This window comes from Medicago sativa, chromosome 7 (genome assembly GCF_051527215.1).
Source record: "Medicago sativa cultivar Bolivia chromosome 7, Bolivia_mono, whole genome shotgun sequence".
NCBI classification, from domain to species: Eukaryota; Viridiplantae; Streptophyta; class Magnoliopsida; order Fabales; family Fabaceae; genus Medicago; species Medicago sativa.
In genome coordinates this window covers 97,206,086-97,222,004 of record NC_140755.1, presented here as the reverse complement: position 1 = coordinate 97,222,004, position 15,919 = coordinate 97,206,086, and the positions used below count along the sequence as shown (strand labels likewise).

Genomic DNA, 15,919 nt, shown 5'->3' with positions numbered 1-15,919 from the left:
TTAATTTGAAACAAACAAATACTTAATCTCGTCCTGAAAGGTTATAAACGTTCCTTTTTAGTACTTATAAAAGAAAGCCTGTTGGCTTATCTAAGGAATGGCTTGCTAAAGTTCAGCTAACTTATTTGCTTCATTTGAGTTGGCTCCCAAGCAATATTTTTCATTAATTTGTGTAGACATGAACTCAATGAATGGTATAGAACATACAGGTAGATTACTACTATTTAAGGAAAACAAATAAATTGAAACAGAAACTTTGAGACACCTAGATTATTCGCAAATTTATGTAAAAAATGACCAATAGATTAGTTATTAAACAAACACACAAATTTAAGCCACCTATCTAACTACTAATGCGTTTTCAGAACAGTTTCTAAACCTAAAAGAATGATAAGATATGTTAATATACACCTAACTAAAATAAATTACAACACAAGCAACAAGAAACAGTTACAAAATCATTGCTCATTGTGATGAATACATGTAAAATATAATTCCAACAATTCGCACCCAAAATTAACCCCTTCTGGTAATACATTTAGTTGTACCATCGTCAACATTTGCAACTTAACTGACTACAAACATTGATATTTAATTGCAACATCTTAAAATTTATCCAAGGCAACCAGTTTATGAACCATTAATTAATTTCCCTAATTTTTTTTCTTCTTCTTCTAAGCATGTGTTTTTCATCTCCTCAAGTTGAATCCAGAACCGAATTCTCACCTATCCCTCAACAAGATCAAGATCAATCGCATATTAATAACAATGATCATGGGCACATTCATGTCAATAATATTTATAATCGTCGCATAGTTATAGAGCCGATTGAAGAACGTTTTGATTGGGATTCCTTAGTAATAATGCTACGATTGGCCTTGGTTGGAACATTGCTCGTAGGACTTTCCCTACGTGAAACAAAATTCGACAAACCAAGTTCAATTCCAATCCCACCACGATTCTTCCTAGACTCGCTTCACGTTCCTCAAATCAAAATAGCCGATGGCGAATTATCATCCATTTGGAAAATGACATTATCTATATCCAACATTATGAACGCATCCAACATAAACATCATAAGACTCGATGCTGCCGTGTGTTACAAGGAAAATGAAACATTGGCTCTGGAAACTCCTATAATGCCCCAATTTGCTTTACAAAGCCAAGTTTTCCCTTTGGAAGGGGAAGATACGAAGAGGGTGCATTTGAAAATGAATACAACCGGCTGGGAAAAGGATCAACCAATTGTGGATGATAGTGTGATTCAATCTATTGCACAAGACATGCAACAAGGTGTTACGAAGTTTAGTTTGCATTTGAAGGTTGTGGGGGAGGTTGAATCTAGTGATGGGTGGGTTGCACCTTTTATTATGTACCCAAAATGCATTGATTTGAGAGTTAAATTTGTAGGGGACAATCACAAAGGTGAGGAAGCAACAATGATAGATCCCAAACCTAGAGAGTGTTTAGGTCTTGTTGAATGGGGTGAAGATAAGTCGGAGATTCCTTCTTGGAATTAGAGAAATTAAAATAATGAATTCATTCTTATATGCACATTTTGTATTTAGCATTTCACACACAATTTTATGTCTTGTCAGCCAATTTTTTATTTTTTTTATTTTAAGGAACGTCTTGTTAGCAGTGTTAATTCTTCTCTCTTTATCATAATTTCTTTTTATTTTATAAAATGTTTTTGATCAGGCATATTCCTTGAAAATATTTTGTTATATGCTGGAAAAAGCAGCTATAACGACCTGAAACTATAAATCAACATAAACTAAATGAATACCATAACAAGATGAAAACAACCGCATCAAGACAATGAACGAAACAACACCACATTCAGACTAAAAATCACATAAAAATATTAGAAAAAAAACTCAAATCCATGTGAAAACAATTAATTTTTATTAATTAAAGTGACATTAAATATCACTTCATAACCGGCTTTGACCTTAAGTTTATAAGGCTAAGCTCTTACTAGAGAATTTTCACATCAAGTGCAATGTGAACACGGTTAATGATTTTATATCTTCTTAAATATTTTCAAGATGCGCAATGGAGTGTTTCTTGAATGAAAATATTAGTTAAGAGAAGTATTAGGAGCGCTACAGATTTAACACTCACTTAAACATTTAATCTCTCACTACTTAAGTTATAAAACTTCAAGTATATTTTTCACGAAAGAGTTCAATTCTATTTAATAATAAAATTGAAAGGATTAAACTTCACTCTTGGTGGTGGCTGAAGGCTAATAAGCCTCACACTTTTTGGATTTTCATCCGTGGTGGAGCAATTCGTCCACTTTAATTGGGTTTTCCACTTTGACCTTATGATGTTGTTCAGTTTTTGGGTTTGTTTTGGCACTTATGTATTTGTTTCTTGTGACATTATTCGAGTATTTTTAGGCTTGTGCTTATTTGAATATCTTCTTCTTTTAATATAATTTTTGTCTTCTTCAAAAACACAAATTAAATAAATATTTTAAAAGTAATTATAAAAAACCAACTGTTGTTCAATTGATGTATACACAAGTTTATATGTAAAACTCATAAATTCCCACGTCCCTAATTATAAATCCATTTTGTAGAATGTGTCCATTTTATATATGTATTAGTATATAGTTAAAGGTCGTGCATATGTGACACTTGTTAAAAAAAAAAGAATAAATTTTGTATAAAGGAAGGTGAGCTTCTAATATGAACCTAAAAAAGGAGGACCAAATTTATTAGTTTTAAGTGTTTTCAGTTTTGCCCAATTTTCATCCGTACCACATGACTGGAGAATGACTGCGATGACTTAAAAATCGTAAGCGCTCTTTTCATCAAATGCTCAAAAGTTAACTCACAACTTTACCAACCACGACACCCCTAATCACAATTTTAGCCCTTATTAATTAGTTGATGGAAAATCACATAAAATAAGGGTTAATTATGTGATTAATTAGTTGATGGAAAATCACTATATTTTCCACATAAAATTTTCCATCAATAAAAGAGCGTTTGAGGACTGCAACAAGGGTTAATTATGTGATTTTATTTTGTAGGGACTTAAAATGAAATTTATGAATATTTATGTGCACCATTTACATATAATTAACCCTTATCATTATTAAATCAACACATTCTCCTTATTAATTAAGATTACCAATTAATCTTGAATTATAAAAAGTTTTTTTTTGCAATCCCTCTATAATTCTCATGGTTTAAGTCATTTGGATCCACTATAAAACTAATCATCGAGTCGACAACAAAGCATCATATTTCTTTTACATGAACTGGGTTATCTCCAAATAATTATTTTCCCCCAACACTTATGTTGTCTAAAAGTTAAAGGTAAACATTAATATACAAATGACATTGTAAGAAGATTTACGTGCAAAATAGACACATTAAACCCACTAATCACTTTTCTTAGCATGTAAAAAAATAAATAAGAGATGTTTACGAAAAAGGACAACCAAGAATGGCAGAAGATCCAGATCAACTACGAAGGGAGCATATAATTTCGTCTCAAAAATCCTTATATTGATTGATATACTACATCTAATAATATCTTTTTTTTAAGGATACATCGGATTTTGAAATTACTTGTTAAAATAATTAACCGATTCCATCAAATCCATTTTCAAGAAGCTAAAACTTGGCTGTCACAATATTGTTAAAAAGCATTTCTCGTTTCTTTTCTTTATTTGTCTCAACAATTAGTTAAGCACAAATATAATTCAACAACATTAGCTGTACAAAATTTGTCATAACCAAATCCTCACTTAAATACAAAAACACCACCTACGAATTCTAGTATTAGTTTTTATTATAATAACAACCTAGGATTTTTCTTTTCTCAATTTTTCCTACTTATTTCTTAAATTTCCAGAACCATACTTAATTTTACTATATTCTTGATTTACCATTATATGGCTTCTGTTGAACCTCAAAACGAGAGAAATCACGTTTATAGATTTTCAACATTGCCTCAATCAGAAACCGAAGCTAATCATGAAGATGAACCATTATCAATTTCCACAAACACAACTATTCCTGCAGTTTCCGACAATAATTATCATTCAGACGAACTCTTCAATATTAGCACACATGCATGCGACAAAATTCAAGACCTTCTTGCTCTTACATTGTTTATGTTAGTAATATTCTTACCTCTTTATAGACGTTTTGGATCACCAAAACAAGATCCTATTCCACCCATTTTCGTCCTCAATTCAATGTACATTTCAAATTTCACCGTAGGAACAAAAGGACTCGCCGCGACGTGGGATGCCAAATTTACAGTCAGAAATAACAATGTCTCATCCATATATTTTAGAACCATTGATTTCACAATATTTTATAAACAAAATCCAGAAGACGCTCTTTCAACGACGTCTTCATATCCATTTTATTTGGATCAAGGTGAATTTGTGAAGTTGCATTTGAAGTTTACGACTATGGAGACAGCGCATTGGGAAGATGATCAAGAGCAACCATTTGTGGGGAGTAAGTTGGTGGAAGAAATAGGGAAAGATAGAGATAAAAATAATGGTTCTTTGAGTTTTGGAATACAAATGAAGGTGCAAGCTATTTATTATGGTGAAACATGGGTTTCTGATGTTGTTATGACTCCTTATTGTGAAGATTTGATGGTTCAATTTTTGGCTAATAAGGATTCAGCAGGAAGGTTGGTTAATCCTAATAGGAATTTCTCTGTTCCTATACAATGGAAACCATTGCCTTTCTTTTGAAAGTTTACAACTTCTTAAAGAGTCACAACTTCATATTAATGGTTTTTGATTGCGTCCTTCAATGACATTGATGTAGTTTAGCCAAATTAAAAAGTCTTTTTGAATTTTTAGTCCCTTGTAAAGTTGTGACAAAAAGTTGTTTGGTGATCTCTTATGTAATTAAGGAATATTTATTTTCACAAGTTGGAACATGTTAGAATTTATTCTTTTATTGAAGGGGAGGCTGTTGCAATGTTCAAGGCTATTAAAAGGTTTAGTCAAATGGGACCTCACACCGTAATTTTTAAGAGCGTCTCATAACGTTGAGGAAATTCATATCAAAGTTTCGTGTTTTAATTTCACAAAGTAGAAATTTGTTGTCTTTATATCCCAACTTTAAAGTTAAGCTTAAAGAAAGTGTTTATTATTACAAGATATTGTTCACAAGAAACACAAATTTTATGTGGCAACATGTAACTCATCTAAATAACAACCATCCACTATCCTATGTGTGGTCAACCAGAATTTGATTGATCAAATCCCTTATTTTGTAGGATTCTTCTCTTTCTTATATAAATCATTATTATTGTTATAAAAAAAATCTTACTAAATAACATTGCTCTAGGTTTATTAAATGACATGTGAATATTCTTGTTTAGTTCACTTTATTTAGGGTGATCATAGTCGATGTATTTTCGATCTTATTCTTCCTTGTACTTAAAGTTAATTGATAAATAATGAGTTAAATTTGATTTGTTCAAAACCCTTACTCTAACAGCATGGTGGGCATGATATTTAGATCCCCAACTTCACATTACAAAGGGAGGGATGCGAGAGAATAGAGATTGAAGGATAAAAAGAGATAAAAGAAGAGAGCGATATTAAGAGGATGCAGAGAGTGAAGGAGAGACGAAAGAAAAGGATTCAGGTCTGGTAGGTGGGCATGATGATCATCAATGTTTTACTTACGAGTGGAGACCATCTCTGTTTTTTTTTTTTTTTGGTACATAGTGGAGATCATCTCTATTTCTTAATAAAAATGACAATATCACTGACCAAAAAAAAAAATGACAATATCAATTCTTATAGTTTTGGTGTATAAATGTCTAATTAATGCGACATATTCGAGAAATATGTGCATTTATATAATGTATTTACTACAAAACTATAATAATGAATGTTGCCATTTATTTTAAAAAATGGAGAGAATCTCAACTCCTTACTCACACAAAGAAATACTCCATCCGGTCTCAAATGTAAGAAACTTTTCACTTTTTAGATTCATTCAATAAATGATGTATGTGATCTATAATATAGACCACATACATCATTTATTGAATGAATCTAAAAAGTGAAAAGTTTCTTCGCATTCAACTTCTTCGTTTTTATACACCGACTCACTCAACATTGCTACTTTTGCTTCTTCCTTTCTTTTTATTGTTACGATATGATGATATGATTCAAAACAATATATAAGGAAACACATTTGACATAACATTACCGGTTAATACAAAACAAACATATGACTAATGATTCTAAAATCAATGAAGCTTCGATTGTGCTCTATAAATTAAAAAAAAAAAATGATTAAGTCTTAGACTTAAGGCCAGTATGTATTGGAGTTTTTTGAAGAAAAAAATCTATTTTTTTAAACAAAAAATCACTTTTATTATTTTAATTGTATTTGTTTCAGATTAAAAAAATTACATTTTGTTAAAAAAAATCAATTTTATCCTCAAAATAAAAAGCGATTCTTAGTAGCAGGCCCGACCTTGAGGGAGTGCAAGGTGCTCAATCAAGCCGGGCCTCTAAAAGTTATGGGCCTCAAAAAAATTAACTCTAATACCCACCCCCACTTAAATAAAAAATATGTGTTACTTCTTTACACGTTTGAGTTTTTTTCTAGACTTTAGTTATCCTATATGGACATAAATCTGGTACTATCAAACCACCTCCAATTTGTATAATCACTTAAGCAGTCAATTTGAAAATCTATTTCATTGAAAGAATCACAACAATCATTTCTTTTTCACATAAACCATTCGTTCCCTTTCCCACAACGGATAAGTGACAAATCCAAACGACGCCGTTAGTAAATTCTACCTCTCTTTCGCTTAATTTTTTTGTATTTCGTTTCATGTTTAGAATCCCTTCTGATTCTGATTTTTTAATAAAACTTAGCTACACAAAAAAATTGTGTTTTTATTTTACTGGGGGCCTATTTTAAATAAAGAGCCGAGCCTCCTATTTCATAGGGACGGCCATGCTTAGTAGCTTGTTTAAAATCTATTTTTTCACAAAACAAAAAACTTAAATGTAAAATATTCAAATCTTAAAAAATAGATTTTTATAATAGGAAACAAATGGAAATTAGCTTTAACTTTTTCAAAAAATCTCTAAAAAAATTTCATAATCATTTTATAAAACCAAAACAAAAAACGCTCCTCAGTGTTTGTTTTTCTATCTTAATTTTAATATTTTATGTATAAAAACACTAGCTCTAATTGAATTTTTTTTCTATCAATTCTATGTATAAAAAAAAAATCAATTCTATTTTTGATTCAATAGTTACAGTAATTGTAATACATTTTGAATTGCGGAATTACAATAGTGCATTCATCCTCTTCCATGCATGGCTTACGAAGCATCACACCAACAGTTCATGCAATCAATTCACGTAGTACAAGATCAATTATCTTCAAATCTGAATCAGCGGACGTTGTTTTTTCAGATTCAGAATTGATTGATGCTGCGATTTCCAATCCCAATTGTCAATTGCCTCTCGTATTTGGATTTCCGATGGTCACTGCATTATGAGATTCTACAACGCCCGTTACATGTTTGATGAAACAACTCTTAATGGCATTTGCCATTTTTCGCTTATAAATGGGTCCTTACATTTCAAGAATATAACCATGTTCATGAAATTGGAAATTCTTCCGGAATCAGGGTTGCTTCAGGAGTGCTTGAACATATGATACAACTTGATTTTACAGTGTTGGTGGAAGCAATTGATTCAAGTATCATGTTTTGCTATGGTATTGCTATCACTTTCAATATTCACAACATGATATCCACAAGCTTAGACTTCAGAATACATGCAGATGACAATGAAAGGTAAACACTCCATGAAATTTGATTCTGGTGGCACTAGATATATTTTTTCCTTTCCAAGAAGACTTTACAATACCAAAAATGGGATTTTGGATGCTCTTGTCCATTGGAAGGTCTATACTTGTTTTGGAGGCCTGTTGGAAAGTTGCTCCTATCAACCCAACAATATTATTTTAACTTCTAGCTTAAGGACAAGGTTGATTTTAACGGAGAGAGTAACGTTATGATTCAAAATAGTGTGTGAGTAGATACAATTATTTGTTGAAACAAATGGACTAGTTATAACAGATGGACTAATTTGATGCTAAAAGGTATGCGGGAATAACTCTTCTACCATTTTTTGTGAAAGTTTTAATTTTTAGTAACAAATATATGTATTCAAATTGATAAATTTCTGTGACATATGTTTTTATTTTTCTTGTTTTGGTTGGTAGTTAATGGAGCTGCTAACAAAACATCAGAAACTTAGACCTTATGCTGCTAGTCTTGCCCACGTATAGAAGGCTCCTCAATCAAGGTATGTTTATTCCATATCTATATATTCATAGACTCTGTTCTGAATTTTTTTAATTCAATTTGAATTAGGCTCACTAATTAACATTACATGCGTCTTATAATTGGTGGCCTTCATACAAATATTTATAAAAATCATTTATGAACAGTTGTAAATAGTAAAAACACCCGGTTTTTTTCTATCCTATCTAGGTCCAACTTTCTTATCCCTGCTATGCTAAACTAAGGTATATTCTAATGATTGGTTAAGCAAATAGTAGTAATACAACAGATGTTAGCGGACTCAAAATGGATTGGCAAACAGAACCAGTTGTCTCAAGCTCTCAATTGCTCTCTATTCTTGAGTTTGAAGGTAAGTTTTTACTATATTTGATTACCTGTGTGTTTTGATTGTTATTCTTAACTAGTGATATTAGAGAGTGAAGAGTTTCTAAAAGTGAATATTGATGTGGTACTTCTGACATTGCAGATGACCTACATTATTTTTTTACTTTAGGCCCGAGGTCATCCAACATGACCTAACCATCTCTTTTGATTATCTTCCTGTTTTTGTTTTGGTTGGTTTGGATTTCAAATTAGTGAGAGTAGACACTGCGTGCATCCATTGATTTTGATGGTGTAGTGGTTTGACAAATTACTTGTCACTAATTGTACACACTGTTTGATTGTGACTGTGAGTATGGATATATAACTACATAGAAAGAAAAAAAAAAAAAAATCCTTATTTGCACCATCTTCACCTTTATACGATCTTTGTCTTCTTCAAACTTAACATCATTCATTTTCTTCTCTAAATCAATCCTTATTTGCACCAAAAACCCCAAATCAAACACCACAAATTAAAATACCCAATGAAAAGAGAAACTGAAGAGATTGAAGGCTCATATTCATAATTAATCAAAATTGAACACTAAAAAGTAAAGAAATAAAAAACAATTGAATTGAACGTCAAGAAATCAAAACCGAACACTAAAATTGATATAAGGTCACTTCAGGTTCAAATCTAGTGTTTTGTCCGTTTCAAAGTTGCGAAATCAAGGAATAAAAAATCTCAATTGAGTTGAAATCTCGATTGTTTTAGAATTGCGGTTGTATTGTTGATTATGGTTCTTCACAAAGCTTCATGCTGAGATGGGTATTTTAGGGTTTGTGCTGGATTAATTGGGAGTATATGAAAATTACACATGCCAATTACATAAGACTAAAAATTGCAATATGATTCTACTGCATTACAAGAAAAAAATTGCATAAATTCTTGTAGATTAAAAATTCCATCAATTGCATATATTCGTTTCTTATATTACAACTTTTGTGGAATTTGTAATTTCTTGGTTCAGTATATGCTTCTTTGCTGGTTTTCCAAATAGGTGTAGATCATTTTTTGGATCATTTCAGTATAATACACGTTTTCTTTAGTTTGTACTTGGAACTACTCCATTTCTTTTTTTAGTGTCTCTTTTTTTAAAGAAATCTTGTTTTTATTTATCTTTGTCAAATTTTAAATTTACAAAATGCAAACCCATTTATAGAACCATTCATTCAGGAATAAATAAAAATAGAACTAAACATTACAAAATTAGAGGATAAGAAGAGCTGGCTCAGACCAAAATTAACAGACATATTAGAGGACTAGAGTAGCTAATCCTTGACCATTACCTTTAATTACATTTGAACCAATAACTAAGAAAGATAGATAAAAAAATGAGATGTTAGAGAGGGATACATAAAAGTTTTGTGAAAAAAATTATGCTACATCAAATAGAAACAAAAGACCAACAACCTTCCCACATTCCTGTCAATATATTTTTTTATCTTGCATTCGTTGTTTACATATCTCACCAACAAAAAAAATCAAAACAGAGAACAAACTTATTGCAAATTATCTCCTTCTCCCTTTCTCTCTCTCAAAATAATCATTGAGAGAGAGAACCAACAAAAATCATGTCTGAATCATCAAACCATGGAAAAGCACCTCCAAAAGATTCATCCATGTCTGATTCATCAAACCATGAAAAAGCACCTCCAAAAGAATCATCCACCTCTGATCATCAATCCTCAACAAACACAGACACATCACCACCGGTGGCCGCACCCCATATGATGTATTACCCAACGGGTACCGGTTACCCCGGCCATGGCCCACAACCACCACCCTATCATCCTTACCCACCACCGCCACACGGATACCCGCCATACCAGCAGGGATACAATAACTTTCCTGGTCATGCACCATACTATGACGTCCCTCGAACCTATCATCACACCGGTGGTGATGGAGGTAGCAGCTTCTTTCGTGGATTTATAATGTGTTCATGTTTTATATTTTCAGGCTTCTTCGTTCTATCTCTGATTGTGGCATTATCGTTACATCCTCAATTTCCTGTTTTCAAAGTTGTTTCCTTGTCGGTTTCAAACTTCAACACAAGTTCGATTTTAACCGGTGATTGGAACATTAGCGTGACTGCTGAGAATCCAAACACAAGATTAAAAGGTTATTTTTTGGATTTTAAGGTCGATGTTGTGCATGACAGCAATGAGTTAGCGATGAGTTTTGTACCTAATTTTGAATTAGAAAAACATGAACAGAAACAAATGGATGTGAAGGCATCATCAAATAACGTTGTGAGTGGCGTGTCGTTTCAAAAATGGGATTTGGATAAAATGAGTAATGAACGACAAAGTAGTTCTAATTCTATTATGTTTGGTGTGAGGGTGTCTTCTTTGGCTGAATTTAAGTCTGCATCGTTCGCTACGAGAAGTACTAGGATGTTGGCTATTTGTGAAGGGTTAAAGGTTGTGTTCCAAAACAATACTGGTACTGGTTCGCTAGATAATGGGGGTAATCCTGTTACTTGCCAACTTTACATGTGAAGAAAACTCTATTAATAATTGTATCAATGGTGAGATATGATGTTATGTAATGGGGGGAGTGTGCTTGTTGATTTATTCAGTGTCTTTAATTAATGGTGATTTAATAAAATTAATTAGTATATTTGGGTATGAGTCTTATATTTAGAGATGTATATTTAGAGATGAAGAAACTATTGAAATTTGCTTCTTGTTAAAATGTCTCATATCATGAGTATTGAAAGAAAACCAAAAAACATCAAATTTTGTCTTGATCACTCTATTTTCTCTTATTTATGTTTTTCATTTGCTTCTTATTAAAATGTCTCATATCATGAGTATTGAAAGAAAACAAAAAACATCAAACTGTATATGTTTTTCATTTGAGTTGGAATTTGTATTATCATCCCCACCCCAAACGAGAATCGGATTTTTATGCCCCTTGCCATATAAAAAGTAAAAAAGTCGTATTTAGGATACTTAATATAGTAAAATAATTTTTTTTAGGGGAATAAAATAATTACTGTTTTACCTAAATAATGATAATAATTAGTATCAAACAATAAGAAAATAAAGTTATATATAATTATGTATATCCATATAAAAAAGAAGACTAAAAGAAGACTAAATTGTCTTTTCGTGACTCTTGAAATAACTTTTAAATATTTGTTTGGGGTTGAATTATTTCATTAAAACAAAAAAAATATATAAAAAAATATATTTTTTTAATCATGTTCCATATGCTAAATGAAATATTTAAGGTGTTAAAAAAATTAATCAATTTTTACAATTTCCACCTAATTTCTATGCATTTAATTACAATATTCATAATAAATTAAAAAAAAGTTAAAAGTGATTTCAAGACTACATATGTTTTTTTAAGAAGTCAAACTAGCTCAACTAAATTAATAAAGAGAGAATCAAATCCGAGACTTTAAGGAGCACACTTCAAGTTCCCGAGTAAATACCACCAAATCAACTCAAGAATGAGTTTCTTTTTCTTTCGACAAAATCAAACTTAATTATCTAATATCATCAACAATAGCATCAACAATATAATATACCATCAACTCTGAAATTTGAGAATCAACCATAGTATAATTGCCCTAGCTTAGTTATGGTTTATGCGATGTTACGTTAGCTTGTCTCTAAAAAAAACTCAACCAACAGATTTGATAATAATTCACTAAACAATAATAAATAAAGTAGATAGTGATAAAATCAAGAATGAGGTTTCCTATTGGAGAACTTAAATGACAAACAACTTTTTATAGTGTACTTCCTCCAAATCAACATTTTCCAATCTATAAAATTTGACATCGGTATTTATTTGGGTGTTAATATCCAGTTATTTGAAGAAAAAAAGGGCTCCAATGCTCCAATGACATGTAGTTCGGTCAAAACGTAAGTAAAACCTGATAAAGAATTGTTTCATCCAGAAATCAAACTTATATTCTCTTGAAAAATTCGTTCTAAATGAAATTTATTAATCACTTCAGTCCAATTACTTGATTTATCATTAGAACTTTGAATATAGGATCAGGCCTAACTTGCAGACCCATTAATATTATTCTTTTGAAAGACTAATCCATAATGTTAATTTTTTAGAGAACAAAACATCCAATTTATAATACAAGATTTTTTTTTTTTTATATTGAGATTGAGTGATATAATTGAGTCAACCGATTTATTCGATTTTTTTTCATGCGATTCAACTAGCGACCCACTGGTTCGACCATTAACTCAGAAAAAAGACCCAACACTCTTACCGAGTCAATGTGCAATCCAATTTTTAAAACTATGTTCCATATAATATTGATAAGAGTTTTTTAAACCTTTGTGCTTAAGCAATCGAAATTAATAACCAGCAATGTTTCAATAAATTTCTTTATAATTAATCCTTTCACACTGTAAAAGAAATTAAACTACTATATTTGTACAATTCTTATGTAGTGTATACTTTTATATTTCCCTCCGTTTGAAACATTTAAGCAAGGAACCGGAATAAGAAATTTTTAAGAAAGAAAGTCTTAAAAAAAGAACTTTCACTGGTTTCCAAATAATGCCATTTAAAATTTTATTTTGAAAAAGATATATATGTTTTTTTTTTTGAAAAGGCAAAAAGATATATATGTTTTATTTTGAGAAATATGAGTTTTTCTAGATAAATTGAAATTTCCTTTATTTAAAAAATCTCACTTCGTTTAATAAAAATTATATAGTAAAAAACATGAGTTTTTATTTGATAATTTTTTTTGACAAAATGATAAAAAATTATTATATAATATTTTTTACTAATTGAAGAGAATCATAAATAAATGAAGAAAAAGGAATAATTTTACTTAAAGAATTTTTTTTGACGGATTTCTAAATGAAATTTATTAACTCTTTCATTTTCATGGACATAATTTTAAAATAATAATTTGAGAGATGTTTTGGTAGCAAAAAAATCTCACAATTCTTAGAACTTAAATTATAAACAAAACTTACCCTCATTTTTTTTAAGGAACACTCATGCTCGTTTATTGAGCCCCTTATCCACCAATTAGTCTTTTACTAAAGTAAAATGGTAAAGACTCACACATAACTCAAATAAACAATACCTAATTTATAAATAAGATTCACCTTCATGGATAGGAGACTTCTTTTACAAAGAAAAAAGTCATCAAGGTTTCAAACAAGATCCGAAAGGTTTGTGGACTTGGTCGCAATGATACAATTGAAAAACAAAAATATCAAATTGAAAACTTTAAGTAACACAATTTTTGGAATTATTATTATCTTAAATAGATTACGTATCACACTTTTATTTTCCTTTTTCTCCTTTAGTCTTTTATCTTTTTCTTTTCTTTTCTTTTTTGACAAATATTTTTTCTTGATTAAGGTATATACGCGTTCTAAACTTTCTCCTCTTGGTATACTATAATCAATAAACTTTCTCCTCTTGGTATACTATAATCAATTAAAAGATCACCTTATTTGTGGTACGTCTTTACCAAAACCAATTTTTCTTCCTAAACCTTAATACACTTTCTCATAATCCAACACATATATACGAGAAACCTCACTCACGTAACACCCTAACCCTCTCTTAAACGCTTTTATCATTAACCCAATGGCAACATCCAGCAACGACAAAAAGAACAACACCTCCTACCCACCTCCACAGAATCCACCCCCCGGCGGCGCTTCCTACCCCTATTCATCTCCTCCTCCACCGCCACCCTCTTCATACCCCACCACATTCTATCAAGCACCAGCAACCACCTTCGCATACCAAGAACCCTTCACATACCAAGAACCTCCGCCGGCTGTTGTAAGATCCTTCCTCTGCGGCTTTCTCTCTGTCATAACCGCCATCGTAGCTCTCTTCGGCTTAATCTCCTTGATCGGCTATTTCGTTCTCAAACCCCGTATCCCTGAGTTTAGTGTCAATTCAGCTTCACTTACCTCGTTCAATTTCAACAGCTCCCATCTCACTGCAAAATGGGACATCACACTCATTGTCTCAAACCCTAACAAAAAACTCGACGTCACATACGACGCCGTTGCTGCCGGTGTCTTTTACGGTCATGATGAATATGAATATGGTGTTCTAGCAAACACTCATCTCGCACCTTTTCACCAACCAACACATAGCAAGACTATGTTACGAGTACAATTCGAAGTTGTCGATTATTTTGTGGATAATAGGGTTAGTATTGGTATTACTGATGGAAGAGTTCGTGGATTTGTGCAATTTGGGGTGGTGGTGAATACTTTGATTAAGATGGATGGGTTGTTTCATCCGAGTGACCATCTCTTGAAGGTTACATGCAAACCTTTGAACTTTGGAATTCCGTCGTCCAACATTAACAACGTTACTTGGGAATTATTGGGTAGTGTAGCATGTGAATGATGTAGTAATGGGTTATGGGTGGAGTGTGCATGTTCAATGTTTTAATTTATCTTCATTTCATGAAAATTATGAACTCTACATTTGCTTTATTTCATGTACTGCAAGTTGAAGAAATAAAAAAGACCATTTCATGAAAATTATGAACTATAACATTTGCTTTATTTCATACTAAGAAATAAAAAAAAAACAAAAATTATTACTTTATCACATTCCGTCAAAAATAAAACTTTAACAAATTATATTTATTATTTTTTATAAGAAAATTATCTTTATTTTTGTTTGAGAGGAGATTTATCTTTATTTTTTTGACCAGAAATAAATGACATTCATTCATATTTATAAAGTCATTGACTATATTAAACGGCAAAACACAAAAGTCTAAAAATATGACAATATTCATGTTTACAGAATACTCATGTCTGTCTGTAGCTCTGCAACGCTGACGACTTTCAAAGATATTGATTGAATTTTCCCTGGATCAAAGTTGATCTCACAATCTAAACCAAACAAACCTGAACAAGACTGGAAATACAAACAATATCGCATAAAGACGACGAGCAAAACAATGTCGCACTAATTAAGACGGAAAAATCACAAGAAAAAAACTAAATAGATTTGAAAATGACTTATTTAAATAAAAGTGAAGGGAAAAACAATTGGAGGGGTGGTTTCGGGTTAAAAATTGTCACTAAACCACTCATCTTTGGTGGATATACCAATATATAATAGAAAATTTTCCTTGCTTTTTACCTTTCATTTAAACTATTTATCATTTTTATTGTATTATTATTTAAATTACCAATTAAAAATTAATTTATATCCCATTAAAA

At 31.1% G+C, this 15,919-nt stretch overlaps 3 protein-coding genes across 5 annotated transcripts; all 3 read left to right on the top strand.

Annotated features, from left to right (window-relative positions):
- Positions 1 to 3,562: 3,562 nt before the first annotated feature.
- LOC146910842 (uncharacterized) lies at positions 3,563 to 4,842 on the top strand. The gene has a single exon (XM_085727188.1). The coding sequence runs from the start codon at positions 3,917 to 3,919 to the stop codon at positions 4,736 to 4,738; it is 822 nt and encodes a 273-aa protein (XP_085583314.1). The 5' UTR covers positions 3,563 to 3,916; the 3' UTR covers positions 4,739 to 4,842.
- A 2,322-nt stretch (positions 4,843 to 7,164) lies between these two features.
- Positions 7,165 to 11,336, top strand: LOC146910841 (uncharacterized). Of its 3 annotated transcripts, none has more exons than XM_085722609.1 (4): positions 7,165 to 8,142; positions 8,266 to 8,348; positions 8,537 to 8,696; positions 10,674 to 11,336. In XM_085722609.1, exons 3-4 carry the CDS (start codon positions 8,633 to 8,635, stop codon positions 11,213 to 11,215), a joined length of 606 nt encoding a protein of 201 aa, XP_085578735.1. In that variant the 5' UTR covers positions 7,165 to 8,142; positions 8,266 to 8,348; positions 8,537 to 8,632; the 3' UTR covers positions 11,216 to 11,336. The 3 variants fall into 3 exon arrangements, with proteins under 3 accessions (XP_085578735.1, XP_085578733.1, XP_085578734.1); XM_085722607.1 differs by having other exon boundaries at positions 7,237 to 8,142; positions 8,616 to 8,696; XM_085722608.1 differs by lacking the exon at positions 7,165 to 8,142 and having other exon boundaries at positions 8,249 to 8,348; positions 8,616 to 8,696.
- Positions 11,337 to 14,217: 2,881 nt separating this feature from the next.
- LOC146910840 (uncharacterized protein At1g08160-like) lies at positions 14,218 to 15,226 on the top strand. Its single transcript, XM_085728129.1, has one exon. The coding sequence runs from the start codon at positions 14,307 to 14,309 to the stop codon at positions 15,087 to 15,089; it is 783 nt and encodes a 260-aa protein (XP_085584255.1). The 5' UTR covers positions 14,218 to 14,306; the 3' UTR covers positions 15,090 to 15,226.
- The last annotated feature ends 693 nt before the right edge of the window (positions 15,227 to 15,919 follow it).

Coding starts and splice junctions, on each gene's coding strand:
- LOC146910842 (XM_085727188.1), top strand. CDS start 3,917: ATGGCTTCTGTTGAACCTCAAAACGAGAGAAATCACGTTTATAGATTT.
- LOC146910841 (XM_085722607.1), top strand. CDS start 8,306: ATGCTGCTAGTCTTGCCCACGTATAGAAGGCTCCTCAATCAAG. Junction 8,349..8,615: donor TAGAAGGCTCCTCAATCAAG/GTATGTTTATTC, acceptor GTAATACAACAG/ATGTTAGCGGACTCAAAATG. Junction 8,697..10,673: donor CTCTATTCTTGAGTTTGAAG/GTAAGTTTTTAC, acceptor TTATATTTTCAG/GCTTCTTCGTTCTATCTCTG.
- LOC146910840 (XM_085728129.1), top strand. CDS start 14,307: ATGGCAACATCCAGCAACGACAAAAAGAACAACACCTCCTACCCACCT.